This window comes from Cetorhinus maximus, chromosome 9, assembly GCF_964194155.1.
Source record: "Cetorhinus maximus chromosome 9, sCetMax3.hap1.1, whole genome shotgun sequence".
NCBI classification, from domain to species: Eukaryota; Metazoa; Chordata; class Chondrichthyes; order Lamniformes; family Cetorhinidae; genus Cetorhinus; species Cetorhinus maximus.
This window is the reverse complement of record NC_135887.1, coordinates 24,827,127-24,843,176: the sequence shown is the minus strand read 5'-3', so window position 1 is coordinate 24,843,176 and position 16,050 is coordinate 24,827,127. Positions and strand designations below refer to the sequence as shown.

The following is a 16,050-nucleotide window of genomic DNA, read 5'->3' as shown; positions in this document are numbered from 1 at the left end:
AGCAAATGTTGATTGAAGAAAGAAAGAAGACTTTGCATTTCTTGCGCTTTTCACAACCTCAGGACAATTAAGTTCTTTTGAAGTGCAGTCACTGATGTAATGTAGGAAATACAGCAGCCAAATTTCACACAACAGGCTCCCACAAACAGCAATGTGATCATGACCAGCTAATCTGTTTTTCTTAAGTGATGCTGACTATGGGATAAATATTGGTCAGGATAATGAGGATAACTCCCCTGTTCTTCTTCCTCCAAGGTTCTCCCTGCCCTAGCCTTGAACTCGCACTTTTCTCTATTTTCTCTATTTCCACTCATGTCCTCTCTGAACTCATCTTGTCGATGAGATCTGCCTTCTTTGGTAGGAAAAACAGAATATATTTTCAATGGTGAGAGACTGGGGAATGTTGGTATTCTGGGGGACCTGGATGTCATTATACACAAATCACAGAAAGTGAACATGCAGGTACAGCAAGCAATTACAAAGGCAAACAGTATGTTAGCATTTATCACAAAGGGATTGGAATAAAGAAGTCTTATTACAATTATACAGGACATTGATGAGACCACATGCGGAACACTGTACAGTTTTGATTTCCTTACCTAAGGAAGGATGTACTTACCTTACAGGGAGTGCAGCGAAGTTTCACTACACTGATTCCTGGGATGCCGGGATTGTCCTATGAGGATAGATTGAGGAGACAAGACCTATATTCCCTAGGGTTTAGAAGAATGAGAGGTGATATAAAATTCTTAAGAGGGATTGAACAGGATAAACACTGGGAGGTTGTTTTCCCTCTGGCTGGAGAGTCTAAAACTTGGGGCTCACAGTCTCAGAATAAGGGGTCAGCCATTATGGGCTGAGATGAGGAGGAATTTCTTCACTCAAGATTGTGAATCTCTGGAATTCTCTAGCCCAGACAGCTGTGAATGCTCAGTCATTGAGTATATTCAGGACTAAGAGGTTGATGGATTTTCAGATACTGAGGAATCAGGGATATGGGGATAGTGTGGGAAGGTGTTATTGAGGTAGAAGATCAGCCATGATCTTATTAAATGGCAGAGCAGATTTGGGGGGGGCAAATGGTCTCCTCCTGCTCCTTTTTCTTAAGTTCTCATGCTCACTCGAACTGCTGACCGCCCAAAATCCCTTCCTGGTTCTGAAGTTAGCTGATATTGTCAACTGTTCTCTCTCCTCAGATCTGTCCCCTCTCTGCTTCAAATCTGCCATCACCCCAAATCCCATTCTTCCTGCAGATCCACCCATCAAGTTTCCACCCTTGCCACAGAATTAAAGCAGTTCTTATCAAATGATATCCTACGTGACTCTGGTGAAAGTAAACTATCCCTCCTCATTGCAGCCTTTGACATACTTAACCTCACCATCCTCCTCCAACACCTCTCCACTGTCACCCAACTGCACTTGCCTGGTTCCATTCTTAACTATATAATCTTGGCCAGATTTTCACTTACAAAGGCTTCTCTTTCTGCTCCCACACCATTATCTCAAGCATCTATCCTTGGCCCCTCCTATTTCTCATCTAAATGCTGCCCCTTATCAACATCATTTGAAAACACAGTGTTAGTTTTCACATGTACGCTGAGGACACCCAGCTCTACCTCACCACCAACTCTCCCAACTCCTCCACTGTTCCAAAATTATCAGATTGGTTGCCCAACACCCAGTCCTGGATTAACAGAAATTTTCTGCAATTAAATATTGGCAAGACAAAAGCCATTGTCTTCAGGCCCCAGCACAAAAACTGCTCTGTCACCACCAGTTCCATCCCTGGCAACTGTCTGAGGCTGAACCAGACTGTTTACAATCTGTGTGTCAGATTTGATTCAGTAATGATCTATTGACCACATATTCTCTCCATCACTCAAACTCCCTATTTCTACTGCTGTAACACTGTCTGTCTCTGCCCTGCCTTAGCTCATCAACTTTTGAAACCTTCATCCATGTCTTGGTTAACTCTAGACTTGACTAGTCTAATGCGCTCCTAGCTGGTCTCCCACATTCTACCCTCCTTAAACTCAAAGTCATCCAAAACTCTGCTGCCTGTGTCCCAACCCACAAAGTCCTGTTCATCCATTACCCTTGTGATCAATAATCTGCTTTGGCTCTCAATTTTAAAATTCTCACCCTAGTTTTCAAATCCCTCTACGTCCATGTCAATCCCTTTTCTCTGTAATCTCCTTCAGCCCACAACCCTCTGAAACCTTCGTGTTCCATCAGTTCAAACCTGGTGAGCATCACCAATTTTCATCGCTTCACCAGTGGCAGCTGTGTTTACAGCAGCCTGGGCCTAAGCTCTGGAATTCTCTCCCTAAGGCCTCTGTCTCCTCCTTTAAGAGGCTCCATGACACCTGCCTCTTTGATGACACTTTTGGTTACCTGTCCTAACATCCCCTTGAGGCTTCAGGTCAAATTTTGTCTGATAATCACTCCTGTGAAGCACTTTGGAATGTTTTAACCATGTTACAATGCTAAACAAACAAATACTGCCCCTTGGATAGCACAGCCCTCCCTCAGTACTGACCCCCCGACAGTGCGGCGCTCCCTCGGTATTGACCCTCCGACAGTGCGGTGCTCCCTCGGTACTGACCCTCCGACAGTGCGGCGCTCCCTCGGTACTGACCCTCCGACAGTGCGGCGCTCCCTCCGTACTGACCCTCCGACAGTGCGGCGCTCCCTCGGTACTGACCCTCCGACAGTGCAGCACTCCCTCAGTACTGACCCTCCGACAGTGCGGCGCTCCCTCCGTACTGACCCTCCGACAGTGCGGCGCTCCCTCGGTACTGACCCTCCGACAGTGCAGCGCTCAATACTGGACTGTCAGTCTAGATTTTTTGCTCAAGTCTGGGAGTGGGGCTTGAGGCCACAAGTTTCTGATTGAGCGGTGAGAGTGTTGCCCAATGAGCCATTAATGAGTGAGGTGAAGAGGGGTGGCAGGAGATTTGTGTAGAGTAGAAACACCAGCAGAAATTAGTTTGAAAAAGATCTACTGGTTTCTCAATGCCTGTCTTCCCCCCACCCATCCACCATCCCACCCTCTCCACCAGAATCTGAACCTTTTGGGTGGAGCTGTCTAAGGAAACAGACAAAGTGAACTTCTCAGGATGGGCAATTGCAACAATGCCTTGGCCCTGCCTTCCCTAACTTAATTATATTTATTAACAAAATTATCTGATGGGTTTAAATAAAAAGATCCTGCAGTCCAACTGGGATCCATTCCATCATCTTCCCATTCAAACTGTTTCTTATAGGAGGAAGATCTTGTAATTGATTCACATCCCCACTGAAACTCTCTGAAACCTGCAAGAATGTTGGTCCACTTACTTCACCAATTCCCACATGCAGCTTTCCACTGCTACAGCCAGTGTGCGCCCTCAACCCCTACAAAACTGCACTCAGAGCATACAATAACTAACTAGCCGCACATTCACTCTCTATTCTCCCTATCACGGACTCAATCCATCCAACTTATCTCCTGACACTGAGTCCATAGATATCAGATTTGAGTTTCAATAGTTCAGCACCAGTAGTAACAAGGTCAGCCAGGCTGTTCACTCACTTAGTTAAATAGTTGTCCAGAGCTGATCAGGTGCTGCCAAGGTCTCACGGTGGCAATGAATTCAGGAAAAGAGAAAGTTTTTTTTGATCCATTCATGGAATGTAGGCATCGCTGACTAGGCCAGTGTTAGGAAAGAGAGACAGTTTTAAGTAAGTTATATGAGTATTTGGGTGTGTTAGGAATAAGGTATATCTTTAAGTTTAATTTGTCTTTCTGGATTTGTGGGTTAAAAGGATGAAACCTGAGTTTCAGTTTCACTTTAATGAGATTTTATGACTCTTGAAGGAGAGTTAAAACAAACAAGGTGGGGAGAAACTGTGCTGTTGCCTAGCAACAGGGGTTCAGAGAGAGAAGCCCCACGCAAACGCAAAGAAACCAAAAGCAGTTTGAGTTCAGATGGTCAGTGTGCTCTAAAGTTGAAAGAAGTTGCCAGCAGAAACAGCATAGGAGAGGGACAGACAGCAAGTCCCAATCTAAAGTTGAAGCCAGCTGCCAGGAGAAGCAGGGCATGGGAGAGGGAACTGATAGGAGCTGGTCCCAAAAACTAAAGAAGAATGTCCCCAAAACTTGGAAGTGAAACAGGAGGAAGGCTCAAGAAGACCTTCTGACCTTCTAGTCAAAGGGAACAAACAGGAATCTGGAAAAGTGAAGTTAAGAGTGAGGATCAGAGAAAGGCTCCAAGCTTAAAAGGAGAAGCTGCAGGACATAGATTTAAAGCAATATAGGCTTGAGAGAAGCCAGAAGATCCAAGGAGACAGCCGAAGGTCTGTAACTCTTTACTATGGGCATGTGAAGCAGTGGTGTTCTGTTAGCACAGCTGAGTCAGTGAGAGAGAGTGCGTGGCAGGAATGCATGTGGCAATCCAGGAGAGCTCGAAACCCTGGAGATGGACCCTTCTGGAAGGCATCTGAGAGAAAGTGTCGTTTGGGAGAAGATTCCAAAGGAAGTTCTTCAAAAGTGAAGACTGGAAACCCCATGTGAAAGATGGAGTTCAGTGACACCATTTGGCTCAGTGTGACAAGCGACTGGGGTGAGTTGAGGAGAAATCCATAGCATCTGTTTGGGGTGGCATCTGTCACTTGATTTCAGAGTGTGGTGTGTCTAACCACAGGTCACCTATTGGTTTACATGGACTGTGTACTTACTGTGAACATTAAAGTATAAGATAGCTTTTGTAACTTGGTGTTATCCTTACAAATCTGCATATAACCATAAAGATCTAGTTGTGGGTGATGGTGTATTGTAATAAAGCTCAACTTTTCCTATTTAATAAATGTTTTATTCTTTTGTTAAAAGTTCATCAGCTGACTCCTGTGACTCTTCAGTAGCCACTCTCCACGTTTCTAAACAAAAAATAAAAGTTAGGATCTGTCAAGCTGGGTTCCACCCTGGCATCTGGCTTGTCCAGTAGTAACACCAGCTTGGATCATAACACCAGTATTTATTGCCCATTCCTAATTGCCCTCGAGAAGGTGGTGGTGAGCTGCCTTCTTGAACCGCTGCAGAAGGCAGCTCACCACCACCTTCTCAAGAGCAATTAGGGATGGGCACATCCCATGAATGAATAAAAAACAATCTTTCTCCTTTCCTGAATTCATTGCCACCATGAAAGCAGCACCTGATCAGCTCTGGACAACTATTTAACCAATTCCAGACTTTTCCATCTGCTGCTCTACATGAAGTCCTGGAGCAAGCACACAGGCTGTAAACACAAGCAGATATTTTCAAAGCCAGGACTTTTCCTCTTTGTTGTTTAAACTGCAAACAATACCATTGACCAGAGACCTATTCAAAGCCCTCTGCCCTCAAAGGCTGCACTCTGATATAAATGAGGCAGTATATTATCCCACCAAAGACAGCATGATCCTCTGCAGGAAGTGGATTTGTTCTCTCTCTTAGCATGCAAACACCAACTACATGTGGAAGTGTCATTGGGTTTAGTGTCTCCTTCAGGCTGTGGGGAGGTCATATACATTGGTACCACTCACACTCGAACCAAAGTTCAGCAAAATCAGGGCAACTTCAACTGAAACTTGCAGGGAAGACCCCTTTTGATTACAAACAGCACTCGTGGACTACCAGCTTAACGCATCAAGGTTTACATCAGGATTGTCCTGGTCTGTATGGGATCCATGAGACCCAAGCTTCCAGGGCAAGTACAGCACAGGTTAAATACAAAATAAAAAATAAAGAGACCTGCATTTATATAGCACCTTTCATAGCCACCAGACATTTCAGTATTTTACAATCAATTATGTACTTTTGAAGTGTAGTCACTACTTTTTTTTATTCATTAGTGAGATGTAGGCGTCGCTGGCTGCACCAGCATTTATTGCCCATCCCTAGTTGCCCTTGAGAAGGTGCTGGTGAGCTGCCTTCTTGAACCGCTGCAGTCCATGTGGTGTAGGTACAGCCACAGTGCAGGAAATGCAGCAGCCAGTTTGCACATGGCAAGATCCCATGAACATCAATTTGACAATGATCAGATGAACTGTTTTGTGAAGTTGATTGAAGGATAAATATTGACAAGGACACTGGAGAGAACTCCTCTTCTGTTCTTCGAAACAGTGTCCATGGGATCTCTTACATCCACCTGAGAGGGAAGAAAGGCCCTTGGTTTAATGTCTCAGCTGAAAGATTGCAAAGCTCCCTCTACACTGTCCCAAACACTCAGAGCAGGTACAGCACAGGTTAGATACAGAGTAAAGCTCCCTCTACACTGTCCCCATCCAACAGTCCCAGGACAGGTTCAGCACAGGATTAGATACAGAGTAAAGCTCCCTCTACACTGTCCCCATCCAACAGTCCCAGGACAGGTTCAGCACAGGATTAGATACAGAGTAAAGCTCCTTCTACACTGCCCCGATCAAACACTCCCAGGACAGCTACAGCACGGGGTTAGATACAGAATAAAGCTCCCTCTACACTGTACACATCAAACACTCCCAGGGCAGGTACAAACAGGGTTAGATACAGAGTAAAGCTCCCTCTACCCTGTCCCCTTCAATGTGCCTCTTCACGCAATGGAGAAAATGTTTTCATCCCTGAAAGTTGGAACCCAGACTTCAACAGCGGATGAGATTGAGCTCAGCTGTGAAATCTCTGCTCCTGCTTCATGCCAAAGAATAACCAACTAAAATCCACATTTGAGGCTCGCAATGGGACAATGGGAACATTCAGCACCCACTGAACCATACCACAGAAGGCTATACTCTCAGGAGGAAAGCTGTTTGCTGCTCCCATTGCTATCCCTTCTCACCCTAAGTAACAATCTGCTATTCTGCACATGGATGATTTATTTTCTCCACAGTAACTGCCCAGGTTGAAACCTGTAACAAGCACTGCGAGTTCACACTAAGATCAACTAACGCAGCAAGGGTCAGGGGTCACAACTGAGAACATTCTGCTCTGACATTTACATCAGTCCCACTTCCCCACTCCATCCCTGTAGTCCTGCAAGTTTATTTCTGTCAAGTGTCTATTCAATTTTCTTCTGAATTCATTGATTGTTTCTATTTCCACCACCCCTGTAGGCAGCGAGTTCCAGGTCATGACCACTCGCTGTTAAAAACAATTCTTCCTCACAACACCCTGCATCTTTTGCCCAAAACCTTAGACCTGTGTCCCCCAGACCTCGTACCATCAGCTAATTTTTTTAAAAATTCATTCACAGGATGTGGGCTTCGCTGGCTGGGCCAGCATTTATTGCCCATCTCTAGTTGCCCTTGAGGTGGTGGTGGTGACCTGCCTTCTTGAGCCACTGCAGTGCCCTTAAGGAGGGAGTTCCAGGATTTTGACCCAGCGACAGTGAAGGAACGGCAATATATTTCCAAGCCAGGATGGTGAGTGACTTGGAGGGGAAGTTCCAGGAGGTGGAGTTCCCATCTATCTGCTGCCCTTTTCCTTCTAGATGGTAGTGGTCGTGGGTTTGGAAGGGCTGTATAAGGAGCCTTGGTGAATTCCTGCAATGCATCTTGTAGATGGTACACACTGCTTCTACTGTACACCGGTGGTGGAGGGGGTGAGTGTTTGTGGATGTGGTAGCAATCAAGTGGGCTGCTTTGTCCTGGACGGTGTCAAGCTTCTTGAGTGTTGTGGGAGCTGCACTCATCCAGGCAAGTGGGGATTATTCCATCACACTCCTGACTTGTGCCTTGTAGGTGGTGGACAGGCTTTGGGAAGTCAGGAGGTGAGTTACTCATCACAGGATTCCTAGCCTCTGACCTGCTCTTGTAGCCACAGTATTTATATGGCTGGTCCAGTTCAGTTTCTGGTCAATGGTAACCCCCAGGATGTTGATAGTGGGGGATTCAGTGATGGTAATGCAAAAGAATGTCAAGGGGCGATGGTTAGATTCTCTATTGTTGAAGATGGTCATTGCCTGGCACTTGTGTGGCGCAAATGTTACTTGCCACTTGTCAGCCCAAGCCTGGAAATTGTCCAGGTCTTACTGCAATTGGACATGGACTGCTTCAGTGTCTGAGGAGTCGCGAATGGTGCTGAACATTGTGCAATCATCAGCAAACATCCCCACTTCTGACCTTATGATGGAAGGAAGGTCATTGATGAAGCAGCTGAAGATGGTTGGGCCAAGGACACCACCCTGAGGTGATATCCTGGGACTGAGATGACTGACCTCCAACAACCACAGCCATCTTCCTTTGTGCTAGGCATGACTCCAACCAGTGAAGTGTTTTCCCTGATTCCCATTGTCTCTAGTTTTGCTAGGGCTCCTTGATGCCACACTCGGTCAAATGCTGCCTTGATGTCAAGGGCAGTCACTCTCATCTTACCTCGGGAGTTCAGCTCTTTTGTCCATGTTTGACTCAAGGCTGTAATGAGGTCAGGAGCCGAGTGACCCTCGCAGAACCTAATCTGAGCATCAGTGAGCAAGTTATTGCTCAACAAGTGCCACTTGATAGCACTGTTGATGACCCCTTCCATTACTTTACTGATGATCAAGAGTGGACTGATGGGGCAGTAACTGGCCAGGTTGGATTTGTCCTGCTCTTTGCGTACAGGAAATACCCAAGAAACATAAGAAACAAGAACAGTGGTAGACCATTCAGCCCCTCGCGCCTCCAACACCATTCAATAAGATCATGGCTGATCATCTTGTGTTTTGATTTCCACATTCCCATCTAACCCTGATAACCTTTGATTCATTTGCCTAACAAGAATCTGTCTACCTGGACAATTTTCCACATAGCCGGGTAGACACCAGTATTGTAGCTGTACTGGAACAGCTTGGCTAGAGGCACAGCAAGTTCTGGAGCACAAGTCTTTAGTACTATTGTCAGAATATTTTCACGGCCCATAGCATTTGCGCTATCCAGTGCCATCAGCCGTTTCTTGATATCACATGGAGTGAATTGAATTGGCTGAAAACTGGCATCTCTGATGCTGGGAACCTCCGGAGGAGGCCGAGATGGATCATCCACTCGGCACTTCTGGCTGAAGATTGTAGCAAATGCTTCAGCTTTATCTTTTTCACTGGTGTGCCGGGCTCCGCCAACATGGCGGATGAGGATATTTCTGGAGCCTCCTCCTCCAGAGAGTTGTTTAATAATCCACCACCATTCATGACTGGATGTGGCAGGACTGCAGAGCTTAAATCTGATTTGTTGGTTGTGGGATCACTTAGCTGTGTCTATTACTTGCTGCTTATGCTGTTTGGCACGCAAGCAGTCCTGTGTTGTAGCTTCACCAGGTTGGCACCTCATTTTTAGGTATGCCTGGTGCTGCTCCTGGCATACCTTCCCGCACTCTTCATTGAACCAGGGTAGATCCCCTGGCTTGATGGTAATGGTAGAGTGGAGGATATGTCAGGCCATGAGGTTACAGATTGTGTTCGAGTACAATTCTGCTGCTGCTGACGGCCCACAGCGCCTCATGGATGCCCATCCGGAGTAGCTAGATCTGTTTGAAATCTATCCCATTTAGCATGGTGGTGGTGCCACACAACATGACGGAGGCTATCCTGAATGTGAAGGCGGAACTTTGCCTCCACAAGGACTGTGCGGTAGTCACTCCTACCATCATGGACAGATGCATCTGAGGCAGGCAGGTTGATGAGGAGGAGATCAAGTACGTTTTTCCTTCTTGTTGGTTCCCTCACCACCTGCCGCAGACACCACCTGGCAGCTGTGTCCTTACTCACCCAGCCTGGTCAGTAATGGTGCTACTGAGCCACTCTTGTTGATGGACATTGAAGTCCCTTACCCAGAGAACATTCTGCACCCTTGCCACCCTCAGTGCTTCTTGCAAGTGGTGTTCAACATGGAAAAGCACTGATTCATCAGCTGAGGGAGGCAGTATGTGGTAATCAGCAGGAGGTTTCCTTGCCCATGTTTGACCTGATGCCATGAGACTTCATGGGGTCCAGAATTGATGTTGAGGACTCCCAGGGCAACTCCGTCCTGACTGTATACCACTGTGCCGCCACCTCTGCTGGGTCCGTCCTGCTGGTGGGACAGGATATACACATGGTGATGGTGGTGTCTGGGGCATTATTTGTAAGGGATGTTTCCATGAGTATGACTATATCAGGCTGTTGCTTGACTAGTCTGTGAGACAGCTCTCCCAATTTTGGCACTAGCCCCCAGATGTTAGTAAAGAGGACTTTGCGGGGTTGACAGGGCTGAGTTTGCCATTGTCGTTTCCGGTGCCTAGGTCGATGCAGGTGGTCCAACTGGTTTCATTCCTTTTTTGAGATTTTGTAGTGATTTGATAGAACGGAGTGGTTTTCTAGGCCATTTCAGAGAGCACTTAAGAGTCAACCACATTGCTGCGGGTCTGGAGCCACATGGAGGCTGGACCAGGCAAGGACGGCAGATTTCCAGATGGGTTTTTATAACAATCAACAATGGTTTCATGGTCATCTTTAGACTTTTTATTCCAGATTTTTATTGAATTCAAATTCCACCACCTGCCATGGTGGGATTCGAGCCTGGGTCCCCAGAGAATTACCCTGGGTCTCTGGATTACTCATCCAGAGACTATACCACTATGCCATCACCTCCTCCGAATGGGAACAATTTTTCTTTGTCCACTTTATCTAAACCTGTTATAGTCCTGTACACCTCTATAAAATCTCTCCTCGACCTCCTTTTCTCCAAGGAGAACAACTCCACCTTCTCCAACCTAACGTTTCAGCTAAAATCCCCCATTCCTGGAACTGTTCTGGTAAACCTCCTCTGCACCCTTTCAAGGACCTTCACATCCTTCCTTAAGTGTGGTGACCAGAACTGGATGCAATACTTTAGTTGGGGTCTAACCAGAACTTTGTAAACACAACTTCCCTGTTTATGTACTCAATACCTCTATTTATGAAACCCAATATCCCATATGCTTTGCTAATTACACCGTAGCTCAATATGTTACCACCTTCAAAGATCAATGCACATACACCCCCAGATCCCCCCACACTCTTTAGAGTTGTGCCATTTAGTCTATATTTCCTCTCTTATCCTTTCTGCCAAAATGTATCATCTCACACTTCGCTGTATTAAATTCTATTCCCCACTTATGTGCCCATTCTATTTTTTTTAAATTTGTTCTTGTGATGCAAGTGTCACTGGCCAGACCAGCATTTACTGCCCATCCCTCGAGAGTGCGCTGGTGAGCCACCTTCTTGGAAAAACTGCGTATCCTGCTTGGCCATTTCAGTTCAGAACCAACCACGTTGCTGTGGGTCTGGACTTGGATGGTGGATTTTCTTCTCTGAAGAGAGAGGGGCATTGGTGAACCAGATGGGTTTTTAATGACAATCCAGTAATTTCATGATCATCATTGATGGGATTAGCATTTTATTCCAGATTTATTAATTGATTGAATTTAAAATCTCCCAGCTGCCGTGGTTGGATTTGAATTTGTGTGTCTGGTGTGTTAATCCAGTGCTCTGGATTACTAGTCCAATAACATTACCACTACACTGCTGTCCTCATTGTCTGCTGCAGTTAATTTGTATCATCCTCACTGTTTGCCACTCCTCCATGTTTGGAATCATCGACAAATTTTGAATTTTTACTCAGTATTCCAATATCCAAGTCATTTCTATTTAATTTGAAAAAGCAGTGGTCTCAGCACTGACTCTTGGGGAAAACCACTGTCTGAAAAATAACCCTTTACCACCACTTGTTGTTCCATGTCCTCGTTCCAAGCTGACACCAACCCTCCTATTCCATGAGCCTCAATTTTGTGATATAACGTTACATAGAATGTACAGCACAGAAACAGGCCATTCAGCCCAACTGGTCCATGAAGGTGTTTATGCTCCACATGAACCTCCTCCCATCCTACTTCATCTCACCCTATCAGTATATCCTTCTATTTCTCTCTCTCTCTCTCGTGTGTTTATCCAGCTTCACCTTAAATGTATCAGTTTCTCCTGAATTCCCTGAATTGGATTTATTAGTGACTATCTTATATCTAGTTCTCATTCACACACAAATGGAAACATTTTTTCCAGATCTAAAAAGGCTTGCATTTCTATAGCGCATTAACAGCCAATGAAGTATGTTTGAAGTTTAGTCACTGTTGTAATGCAAGAAATGTGGCAGCCAATTTCTACACAGCAAGATCCCACAAATAGCAATGAGATAACAACCAGGTAATCTGTTTTAGATATAATTTAGTTGAGATATAGGACAAGAGAGAGGGGAGAACTCCCCTGCTCTTCTTCAAATAGTGCTAAGGCATTTTTTTTATCCACCTGAGATGGCAGATGGTACCCCCAACAGTGCAGTGCTCCCTTTGCACCACGCTGCAAGTGTTTGCCTGGACTAAGCGCTCGAGCCTCTAGTGTAGTAAACTGAGCCAAGGGCCTGAAACAGTTAGACATTTAGGACATAAACCAAAATAGCACAGCACGGGGATGGACCATGTTCAGATTAATCACTAATCATTTTAACAGGATTCAGAAAATGAGTAATGGCTCCCCCAATGGCTCTGTTGGTAAGTGCACATACTAGGGTGAGACTGACCCATGCACAAGGTTCCCAGATTCATTCAATCCCTGACCTGTGCTGTTAACTGATCCTGACACACTGCGAATAGATCCTGGGCTAAAGGTGGGAGGGTAAATCTGCCAGGGCTTTTACCCCAATCACTCTGCAGTGACCCCAGCTGGAAATTGGACAAGGGTTTAATTGGACTCGAACTTAATGGCCTCCATTTACGAACATACGAATTAGAAGCAGGAGGGGCCATTCGGTCCCTCGAGCCTGCCCCGCTATTCAATAGGATCACAGCTGATCTGAATTTATCGAATAACCACTTGAAGCTCAATGTCCAGGTTCACATGGCTACTTGGGGAGGAAGTTGAGAGTGTCTCCCTCCCACCCACCCCCATCCCATTGGAACCCATACCCCGAATCCCTGCAGGAGGGTGAGAAGATGCAGCCTGAAGAATTGGGAAAGGCCACTCAGCCCCTCTCATCTGCACCACACAGGATCCGTGTCTGGTTTAGTGGTTCCTGGGCCTGCCCCTCTGCAGGTCCCCAACTATAAAAGCCACCATCTCCCCCAGAGAAAAATCCAAAAACCAAACAGTGTGATTCCAATCTGGATTGAAGGTTCTGATGAGGAATGAGAAAATCACAGACCGAAAGAGGAAGGGTGTGAGTAAAGGAATTTTCATGCTTTATGAAGGGATGAGGAATGTAGTATGGTTACCGAAAAGGTGAACAATTGGTCATGCGTAAGAAAATTAACTTTTTAAAAACAGCAAACATTTCAACTCTACATGTTTTAGTTTTCGCTGTTCAGAGAAGTTTTTAAAAAGATTTGAACAAGGATTCATGTTCAATAGCAAAATCTAAACCCGATTGAGAGAGCGAGATTGCATCAAGCACCAAGGGATTGAAATTATAGCATATCTGAGACATTCCACCCAGTTAACTGCTGCACCTCCAGTGAAAATTCACTGCTACCCTCCACCTTGTGCTCACTAACTCCTACCAGCCTGGCTACGTCAGCAGTTACACTCCAAACTAAGCAAGCACGTTAACACAAATCTAGAAAAGTTAAAGAACATCACAAATGTTTTCACACTTTGTTTTTGAAAAGGGTGGCATGTTTCATTGAGTCATAAAATCATACAGCAGTGTAGGAGGCCATTCAGCCCATCATATTTGTGCTGGCTAGGGTGGCATGTTTCATTGGTTCATAAAATCATGCAACATTGAAGGAGGCCATTCAGCCCATCATATTTGTTCTGGCTAGGGTGGCATGTTTCATTGGTTCATAAAATCATGCAACATTGAAGGAGGCCATTCAGCCCATCATATTTGTTCTGGCTAGGGTGGCATGTTTCATTGGGTCATAAAATCATGCAACATTGAAGGAGGCCATTCAGCCCATCATATTTGTTCTGGCTAGGGTGGCATGTTTCATTGGGTCATAAAATCATGCAACATTGAAGGAGGCCATTCAGCCCATCATATTTGTGCTGGCTAGGGTGGCATGTTTCATTGAGTCATAAAATCATACAGCAGTGAAGGAGGCCATTCAGCTCATCATATTTGTGCTGGCTCTTCAAAAGAGCTGTCCAAAGCCGAACCACTTTGCTGCAGTTCAGGCCATAACGCTCTGCCTGATGTCTGAGCAAGTCACGCAGGGCAGGAATGTGATGGATCCGTTCTCAGTTGCTGATCCAAGCTGAGCGGTTGTAAGGGTCACTAAAATTAGCCTCAGTTCCCCTGAGTACTATCCAGTGAACCCTGCTGGAAAGTTAAACGTGTGTGTGTGTGTGGTGTGTATGCGTGGTGTGGCACCAAGTGAGGACAAGATTGGCCTTGGCTGCAAAGTCAAAGTAATAGCCCGTAAATTGTTCAGCCTCACCCATGAGAAACAGGGAGGATTTGACGTGTCAACTTTTAAGGAAGGGGGTGAATTGGAAAGGGGGCTAGGTGACAAGGTACCCTGTTTATCAACAAGAGAAAAGGTTTATGAGGGAGGAAGTGAGTGAGGCCAGAGGCAATTAATCTATACCTGGTGCTCATTCACTGGTCCACTGAGGGTGCAGGGCAAGGAGAGTGTGAATCGTTGGCATTTGGAGAGATAGTTTACACCAGCCCTTTGCAATCCTCCTTCCGTCTCGTGACATTCATCCACCTCGATGTTGTCGGAGAGAGCAGAGTCTGAAATCCAGGCTGGGGATGACCGCACTTTCTCATGAGAAAGATCGGAGGAGAACGGAGGTGAGCAAGAGAGGTGCATGAGCTTTGTGGGAGAAGTGAAGGGAGAGAGATTGAGGGAGGAGGGAGAGAGAGGTCGAAGTAGGAGGGTAAGAGGGAGGAGGAAAGATGTGTGAGGGAGGAAGGGTTGGGGCCATTGGGTTTGAGACTTTGGCTGTGATGCCAAGCCAAGTGTGCTGAGAGAGGGAGAGGGAAACAAGGGCGCTCACCTGTCTCAGGCTCCTCAGTAAGTTTGTGGCCTCCTCCTGCCTCCCCTGTTTGGCCAGTGTCACCATGTCCTGAATCATGCCAATTCGTCGCTGATAGGGTGGAGGGACTGGACTCCTTGTGCACCTGTCCCCGGACTTCAGCACAAAGCTGGGAAGGAAGTCACCTCTCTCCCGGGCTGGAGACTTTTTCCTGCAACTTTGCTGGGGGCTCTCTGCCGACCTTGAAGGCTGTCTCCCCTTGCTCTGCCTGCCTCCCATGGCCGAATTGCCAGCGCAGCTTTAACCGCAGAGTCCGGAGCTCCTGCAAACTTCAGATCACCATTCCAGATCTTGGCAACTCCCTATGATTGGGAATTTCGGACACAAGCATCAACCAGACTCGACCAAGGTTCCACCGAATCAGAGACCAGCAGTCTTGTACCATTACTTCGGTAGTCATCGACTCCTCAGATATCGATCTATATCGATTAGAATCGGATGTAAAAAAAAAAGTAAAAGCAATTGACTCAGCAAATTGTTGATGTGGATCCAAGTTTGTTGATGGTGTTTTTGATCACTTTGCGGTTGCGGTTGTTTGAAAAGACATTCCGCCCCAAATATCGATTAGAGTCGATACCAGGGGCGGCTGGATCACAAGTCAGTGGTCTGTACCTGGGTGGGGGAGTCAGAGGGTGCACTGGGGGTGGGGGGGGGGGAAGAGGTCCGTTTGCAGTTTCTCAAATACAACGAACCCCAGCCGGATAAATCACATCGATTAGAATCGGATGCACACACAAAAAAAACTAGAAAGAAAATCAATCAAACAAATAAAAAAAAGCAGACAGCGGCTCCGAGTGAGAGGCAGACAGAGTCCCGAGAAACTGCGAGGAGACAAAGCAGAAAGCTGGCTGGAGAGCCGGCCCACGGATCGAAGCCCTGGCCGATTCCAATCGGCTGATGGTGCGGGATGAGTGCTCTCCGGACGGGATCCTCCGCTGGCTCTGGCCCTCGCCCTCCCTCCCTCCTGCTCCTCCTTAAAGGCGAGTGGCCGCTTTCTCCCAGCTATTTCAATTCGGCCACAACACAACAA

The 16,050-nt window shown here is 46.3% G+C and overlaps 1 protein-coding gene across 1 annotated transcript in view; it reads right to left on the bottom strand.

Moving 5' to 3' along the window:
• Positions 1-16,046, bottom strand: part of lrrc75a (leucine rich repeat containing 75A) — a gene marked incomplete at its 3' end in the record, with an annotated part of 92,103 nt that extends 76,057 nt beyond the window's left edge. The window contains exon 1 of the mRNA XM_078547923.1: positions 14,982-16,046. Coding sequence (XP_078404049.1) covers positions 14,982-15,239 — 258 coding nt within the window. The remainder of the gene's footprint in view (positions 1-14,981) is intronic.
• Between the last annotated feature and the right edge of the window lie 4 nt (positions 16,047-16,050).